The following is an 8,678-nucleotide window of genomic DNA, read 5'->3' as shown; positions in this document are numbered from 1 at the left end:
CAGGGTGCCTGCAGCTGTTGCAAAACTACAACTCCCAGCATACCTATCTACGACAGTGTTACTCAACCAGGGTGCCTGCAGCTGTTGCAAAACTACAACTCTCAGCATGACCAGACAGCCTTCGGCTGTCTGGGCGTTGTAGTTTTGCAACAGCTGGAGGCACCCTGGTTGGTAAACAATGATCTGCAGTAATATGGTTTGTGGCCACATTGTAAACAAAGTATCCCCCCTCAAGGACAATAGAAGCCCCCCTTTATCAGCACTACATGAAGAAGTTTCTAGCTGCTGGCTGTATGAGTGATGCAGCTTTGCACCTTTGTGTGCCCCTTGTCTATATGACTGCAGTGTGTTGTCTCCATACAAAGAGCAGCAGAATAAGACACCTAGCGGCAGGCGGGCGGCTCACACGTGTCCCCGGGAGAGCAGTGCAGCATCAGGGCGGCTGGATCGGCTCCAGCTCCGCTCTGCTTCTCCTTCCTCCAGGTTTTACTTGTGCTGCTCGCCTGCTCGGCTGTTTTTTTTTTTTTTGCTCCCTCCCCCCCTCCTCCTCGCTCCACCCTCCTCCCTTCTGCAATCCTATATTAACAACCAGGGAAGAAGAAGCACAGTTCATTGTTGGCCAGTCCCAATGCCTCTCGCCGAGGAGTGAGGGAAGCGTCAGCTCTGCAGCACGATCACATTCCAGGGTCACACAAAAGGGATCGCTGCTGGATCCTCCTATATGCTGGGATCTGGCCCCTGATCCTCTCCAAGCCGCAGTTCGGGATCACTCACAAGGGGTAAGTGCTGGGCTGCGATCGGACGAGCTGGGCTCATTGTCTTGTATGGAGATAGCAGGCAGATGGCAGTGCCCTGATAAATAATTCAGTGCATGGGGAAAAGTTGCTTGAATGGTCAGGTTACCTATTCTCTAGGATGTCTTCCTGGCTGATCTGTCATGGCCATGATGTGAAGGAGGAAAGTTGGGTTGCTGATGGTTTATTCTGTGTCAGTAAGTTAGCAGAGTGGGCAATGTGCTGGACTGGGGGTCTGGATCAGCAGGCACTGCATGGCTCTAATGATGGCAGACGTGCTGATCTACTAGTGTTAGGGCGATTGTCATGGCCCCTGGAAATGAACACATCAGGCTGCAGCCCCTCAGCATATGGGCATGACTTGCTAATGATGTAGTACCTTTGTTTGCATTGTTGTGTGCCCCCGACTGCCTGGTTTCCTCCTCGTTGCCTGCTATAGGAAGTTCAATATTTATAGACTGTATCTGTCATGGTTGCTGCAAAGGGGGTATCTCTGCTCATTTCACTGTGGGGACGGCGGTGACTTTACATGATGGCCCGCTTATGTGCGTAACCTTTGGCGATGAGATTATCCAGAGCCTTTGTAAAGTGGCGGAGATGTGTTGTGTGCCAATGCCTTTGTCACTCCTGTGTCAAGGGCTTTACAGTTGGGCAATGGCTTTTTTGCAGTGACTGAGTGGTAATGTATACATGTTCTAGCAGCAGCGGAGTGCACAATGCAGGAAATGAGCTCAGATGAGCTTGTAGGCAAATGTGAATGTACGCTGTGAAGAGTGATGTCTGAGCAGTTCTGCAGATGGTGACACTTGCTCTGCGTTTTAATTCATCGTTGCCTAGATAAGCGGTGAGATCAGATGCCTTAGATTGTGCGTGTCACTAGTTGTTTTGTTTTTACCAGACAGTCTCTTATATATTTACCTGCTCTCTTTCTAGGTGTGCAATGGCAGACCATATCATGGCTATGAATCATGGTCGTTTTCCAGATGGAACCAATGGGCTTCACCACCACCACCCTGCTCATCGGATGGGAATGGGGCAATTTCCGAATCCTCACCATCAGCAACAGCAACAACAACTTGCATTTAACAGCCTGATGGGAGAGCACATGCACTACAGCACAGGGAATATGAACTCCAGCAATGGCATCAGACACGCCATGGTCGCCGGGAATGTAAATGGTGGGCATCCGAATAGCAGCATGGCATCGGCTGCCAGGTTTAACAATTCACAGTTCATAGGAACCCATGTTACAAATCAAGGAGCTCCGCTTACTGCTAGCATGCAACTCCAGAAGCTGAACAACCAATATTTTACACATCATCCTTACCAACACAACCACTATATGCCAGATTTGCATCCTGCAAATCATCAGATAAATGGGACAAACCAGCATTTCAGAGACTGCAATCCAAAGCACAGCACTGGCATGCCTCAGTCGGTGAGCCACGTCCCTGCAGCAATGCTGCCTCCTAGTGTTATAGACACGGACTTTATAGACGAGGAAGTTCTAATGTCCTTGGTGATAGAAATGGGTTTGGATCGTATTAAAGAACTACCAGAGCTATGGCTGGGACAGAATGAATTTGATTTTATGACAGACTTTGTTTGCAAACAGCAGCCCAACAGAGTGAGCTGTTAAGCCTGGGATGAAAAATACAAAAAAAATTTATTAAAAAACTTTGAACATTCCTCCTTGGACATCGAATCTTGCTTCCAGAGTCCACTATTAATCTGTACAGAATATATATTACCTCCCCCCCCCCCTCCTTTGATTCCCACCTTTTTATTCCTGACTCCCCTCCCCATCTGCCTTGTTAATTGAGCCACCATTTCAGCGAATAGGGTGTTTCAGCAGATTTGTCTCTTGTCTCAAGTCGTCCATGTATGCCGTTTTGACAGAAGTCCATTTCACTTTGTTTCTTTGAACTGCATCAACATCAGAGAAAATTGTTGGTTGCATGAACCTTGACAGCAGGCCTATCACTGCACTAATGCTGCCATCTTGCTTCAGTTAACCTATGCATTGCTGTGCACCTTTTTTTTTGTTTTTTTGTTCTAACTGGAATTTTTAACAAATATGGGCCACGCCTTGCTGGATCAGGAGAAGTCCTACTGTTAAAATTATATAAATTTTTTATTTTTTTCCTTGTGTTTCACCCATGTACATACGACAAGAAGGGTGGAATGTAATCGGTGTAAAACATTTCACAAATGTGTTTGTTTTTTTTGTTGTTTTTTTTTCTTCCCAAAAAAATGTTTGACACTGTGCTAATATAGTTACTTTAGTTCATGGAAAATACTACTGTGTTGAAAGCTTTTTAGGAAATTTTGACAGTATTTTTGTATAAAACCTTTTTTTTTGAAAAAATACTTGTTAATTTATTCTATTTTAATTTGCCAATGTCAATAAAGAGCTGCAACGTGCACTATTCTACTTTGGTGTAACTTTTTTAAATATTTGATTACAAATTAAAAATATTATCTTTACAACAAATTTAAGGAAAATTTTGGGAGGGGGGAGAGAGACTAATATATAGTAATATAGAATATGTTGTATGTACTTCTTGGCATGAAGAATATTGTGCCCTAATCGAACTGTTAAACTATGGTATAAATCTGTGCCCTAGTTAACTAATACATCCTATGTCCTTGAGGGCGGATATTAGAGTACAGCTGAAGGGAGGCATTGTTTACATGTGCTTCCTGCAGACGAAACTGGTTTGTCTGCCTAGCACAGACATGACTAATCGATCCTGAGTAAGCAATGCCTTTATTCTCCCCATGAAAATTTGGGAATAAGTTAAAGGGTTTTTATGGGTTTGATATGAAGACTTGCAGCCTTAGGCGATGTTCACATGTAGTATTTTGGTTTGGTATTTTTAGCAAAGACCAATAGTGACACTAATGGAGAAATTACTGTATAATGGAAGAGTGTCACCTTTTTCTGTGATCTGGATAAAAGAACGGACTAAATCCTGCATGTGAACCTAAGTAGTGAAGCAGCCATTTCTTTTCATGTGAATACAGACCAGGGGGTATGCATTGGAGATGTGAAACTAAAGGAAGAATAAGCATAAAGGGTGATCTATAGCCGGGCTATGTATAGGTACAGTCAATGAGTTCTGACAAATAAGGGGTAATTACAGGTTATGTAATGCTGGGAACTGACATGATTTGCTACTTTGCAATAAAGCTATTCATGTGGAAAGTGTTTCCATTCAGATTACTAAAATGTTACCACGACACGTGTGCAAAACCTGTTAAACGGGTATTCATTTATACGTGTTATAGCTATAGGAATTTCATGTTTAATAACTTCTCGGAATGTGAAGAATGTACAGCAGGTTAATGGCACTATGCAGGACATGGCTGCAGAGGAAATGCCTGTGCGCTACATGTATTACAGTAGTCATCAACCCGGAGGTGCCATGTACAAGGCTCTCCTGAACATGTGCCTCACGTACAAGTGGAGATGGATGGATTTGTTTTCTGATAGCTACTGGCTGAGTATGTGAAAGGGAATGCACAACAGGTCTGCGTATAAAGAACAGTATGTGTCTGATGTAAACGTATATATTGATCAGGAGTAGAAACTTAAATGAAAGCCTTGTAGTTTATGAAGCTCCTGAGCCAGTAATGCCAATGACTGGCATATAGGCATGATGGGAGTCCCAAATGCAGTTCATTGACCTCTGCTTCATAAACTGGTCTAAGGAAACCTTCCGGACTAAGTTCAATGTTCACTAATATGAACTTCACCAGGCCTCTAGCAAAACAAATAAGTAGTCAAAGTCCTGTTAAAGACAGCACTGGCAGGTTACCAGTTAGAACAAAAAATGGCGCGAACCTAAACCGTGCTACGAACATGTTTTACTTGGTGGACTCTCACTGCTTTCTGCTTCTAGTTTTGGGACTTCAGGCTATTTTCTAGATCCTACTATATATGTATACTGGATGATGCTGAAATGAAGTAAAGTGTTAACCACTTATGTTATGCTGAAGGTAAAAAGACTACCTTGTGTTTAGTGGAGTTACCATCAATGCACTGTGGGGGGGGGAATTTATCAAAACTTGTTCAGAGGAAAAAATGCCCAGTTGCCCATAGCAACCAATTGGATTGCTATTTTTCAGAGGTCTTCTTAAAAATGAAAGCTAGCTGGTTGCTATGGGAAACTTTTTTCCTCTGCACAGGTTTCTATAAATCTTCCCCATTGTGCATTTGTGTATTCATGAAGTGGTGTAGAATGTTTTTTTTATTTTTTATTTTATTTATTTATTTTATTCCATTAATTCATGTGGCACAAACTGTGTACCTGCACCAAATTTAATTACGTAGTACAGGGCATGTGATATGGTGCTGATCACATTTCTTACATCAGTACTCCACTTTGTATGGTGTTGTGACTACTTTAGCCTGTATGACAATTATGCAACTTTTTAATAGTGCTGTCCAGTTTTGTATGCTATTTTTTATTTGGTGGTTGTGCTCTTTTGGGTGCTTTGTGCCAAAGTATCCAATTTTATTTATTTTTTTTTCTTCAAAAACTGTTTCATAAATTCCTGACCACTGCATAAACTTAACTCTAAACGCATCTACCACAGCAAAAAAGAACGTAAAAGAGAAATATTGAGTCTTGGCTTTAATGTTATGACTGTTGCAAAGTTACAGGTGACATTTTGATGCAATGTTGTGGCGATACTTGAGACCTTTTCAGGTTAGCTCATCTGTGCGCTCAGCTTGCAGCTTAAAGGGCGTATATAGTATATAGTTGAAAAATGACCTATTTACTCCCTGTTCAGTAGAGATCACTTTTTAGTGGTCATCTCATAACAGAAGGTCACAATGAAAGGGAACACCTCTATTGTATAGCTGGAGGATCCAGTGTTCACAATAGGTGATGGTCACAGCCCTCACACCCCCCGACCCCACAATTCGCCCACCTGGACAAGGACTTCTGCTCAACTCGGAGCCAAGGAAACTCCAACATTTAAGTAACGGAGTCCTCTTCAGTCTAGTGGTGGTTTCTAACTAGCGCACGTCCAGCTCTTACAAAACTACAACTCCCAAAATGCCCACATGTTGTGAGATGTAGTTTTGCAACAGCTGGAGGTGCACTGGTTTACAGGTTCCTATGGTCCATAGCTTCTGGGAAGCATATCTTTAAAATTATCTGTGGTGTATCCAAAGCATTAGACCTTTGTCATTGAAAATCGCATGCTTGTTCGTTCTTTAAAAAAAAAAAAAAAGAAAAATATATAATTATTCATTCTTGTGTACATCCTGAGGCTGGAAACCTTTCCTGACCATTCTCTAGTATAGGCATAGGTAACCTTCGATGCTGCAGATGCTCTGGACTACATCTCCCATGGTGCTCTTACAGCCAAAATGCTGAAAAAGAATCATGGGGGATGTAGTCCAAAACATCTGCAAGGTTGCCAGTATCAGAGCTCCCTTGCACTTAAAGGGGTACTCCACTAGAAAACATATTTTTCTTTTAAATCAACTGGTGCCAGAAAGTTAAACAGATTTGCAAATGACTTCTATTAAAAATCCCAATCCTTCCAGTACTTATCAGCTGCTGTATAATACACAGGAAGTTCTTTTCTATTTGAATTTCCTTTCTGTCGGACCACAGTGCTCTCTGCTGACACCTCTGTCCATGTCAGGAACTGTCCAGAGTAGGAAAAAATCCCCATAGCAAACCTCTTTTGCTCTGGACAGTTCCTGATGTGGACAGAGGTGTCAGCAGAGAGCAATGTGGTCAGAAAGAAAGGAAATTCAAAAAGAAAAGAACTTCCTGTGTATTATACAGCAGCTAAGTATTGGAAGGATTTGGATTTTTTTTAAATAAAAGTAATTTGCAAATCTGTTAACTTTCTGGTATCAGTTGATTTAAAAGAAAATTGTTTTCCAGTAGAGTACCCCTATAACATGGCCAGGACAGGCCTTCAGCCTCAATGTAAATAAGGTTTACTGACCTGCGAGTAAAGACAATGAAATGAGGAATTGGAAAATATATTGTAATAAGTTGCCTAACTATACGATGAAATGTTACATACATACAACCGGAAAACCCCCTCCCGTCAGCTGACTTGCTCAGTAGATTAGTTTTGTTCCTGCGCGTACAGTAGCTAATTTAGCTGGAAAGATGTGTGGGATTTTGTTCCTTCTCTCGCCTATCTCTTATATGTTAATGATGAGATTTGCACTGTTTATGACTTGTGATTGTGACACATCCCTTCTTTGGAAGTTACTTAAGCTGCATGCAGCCTAAATCTAGCTGGGGATTTTCTAGGGGAGGAATTTAGTGTATTCCTTGTCATCACATGGTCTGAGGAGAATGCATAAAAGCTAAGGCAAACAAAGTGAACATATTTTTGATAACCAATTCCATTTTACCTGTCGTTTTGACATCTGGATGGAAAGTGAAAGCTTCTGACATGTTGTGGGCAGCAGGAATGCACTAGCTATAAATGACAACCATCCCTTATGGTTTCTATGGAAGGATGGTAAAAAAACAGATTTTTTTTGGCTTCAATTCTATTTGTTCATTTTAACTTTATTTTTATTTTATGAATGTTATTTTTACACTCTGTGTGTATTTTTTATTCCAGTTTATTTCACAATTCTTCTTCTTTGTTTCCTTCTGGCCTCAGATACTAAGGTTTTCCTTTTCAGGATTCTTCTCCTTCCCCTACCCTTTTTGTGGACCTCTTTTGTCTTCTGTCAACTCTAATGTTCTTGTAAGATTGATCCCCTGTAACTAGTCCTTATTTCAGGTTCATGCAATCAGAAGAAGAAAATAATTTATATAACAGACATTTTACAGGAAAGTCGCACAGTGGCCAAGATTTATCAATCTACTGGAAACACAAAACTGTCTCTGGTATTTCCCGTAACAACCAATCACAGCTCAGATATCATGAGATGATATTGGTTGCTGTGGAAAAAAAAACAGACATTTGGTTTCAAGCAGATTGATAAATTTGGTACAGACTTGGAACGCTTCCCTACCTTTTCAAAGGTTGCTCTTTTTTTCAGGGCAGTCTTTATGGTATCCAGACAATGGAGTTACTGACTGACATTTTGGCAAGATGTGTTCTTGTCACTGATGTGAATGTTAGGGTTACTAAACTACACTTTTTGTCTTTAATGGGCATGTGAAATGAAAACTTTGGGGAACACGACTGAAGTTAAAGGTCATAGATCTATTCATAATCTTTTGCCTATTCCAGTTAGCAAAAAATAGACTATAGATAGCTAATAAGCTATAATAAGGTGTAGGTGCACATTCTGCCACCAAAATAGCTCTGACCTATCTAGGGGTTGGTAGTATAAGATCTTGTGTCTAAGTGTCTTTTAGAATCTGGCACCAAAGTCACATAAAGTCCTGTAAGCTGTGAATCGTCGAAATTCTGAGTTGGATTGAGATCTGGACAATTTCAAGTCCCTTCCGTGAAATCGTCATATTCTTCAATCCTCTAGAGGAATTTTTGAAGAGTGCAATATCCTACTAAAAGTGGGCTCTGCGATGAATAGGTGTACTTCAGAAACAATGTGTAGGTAGGTCATATATGTGAATACAGTGGTCCCTCAAGTTACAATTTTAATCTGTTCCAGGACGACCATTGTATGTTGAAACCATTGTATAGTGAGACCAGAACTCTATGGAAACCTGGTAATTGGTTCTGAAGCCACCAAAATGTCATCCATCAATAGGAAAAGGTGAGGATTAAAGAAAAATAAGTAGATACCTAATATAGATAAAGCAAATCCTTACATATAAAAGTAAGAAATAGCTGCTGGGAGCTGTAATCACTGTCTGTCAGTGTTTCCCAACCAGGGTGCCTCCAGCTGTTGCAAAACTACAACTCCCAGCATGC

At 41.1% G+C, this 8,678-nt stretch overlaps 1 protein-coding gene across 1 annotated transcript; it reads left to right on the top strand.

Annotated features, from left to right (window-relative positions):
• Window positions 1-598: 598 nt before the first annotated feature.
• Window positions 599-3,228, top strand: CITED2 (Cbp/p300 interacting transactivator with Glu/Asp rich carboxy-terminal domain 2). The gene is made up of 2 exons (XM_056563338.1): window positions 599-779; window positions 1,728-3,228. Exon 2 carries the CDS (start codon window positions 1,735-1,737, stop codon window positions 2,431-2,433), a length of 699 nt encoding a protein of 232 aa, XP_056419313.1. The 5' UTR covers window positions 599-779; window positions 1,728-1,734; the 3' UTR covers window positions 2,434-3,228.
• Window positions 3,229-8,678: the final 5,450 nt, after the last annotated feature.

Source organism: Hyla sarda, chromosome 3 (assembly GCF_029499605.1).
Source record: "Hyla sarda isolate aHylSar1 chromosome 3, aHylSar1.hap1, whole genome shotgun sequence".
Classification (NCBI taxonomy): Eukaryota; Metazoa; Chordata; class Amphibia; order Anura; family Hylidae; genus Hyla; species Hyla sarda.
This window is presented reverse-complemented; position numbering and strand designations above follow the sequence as displayed.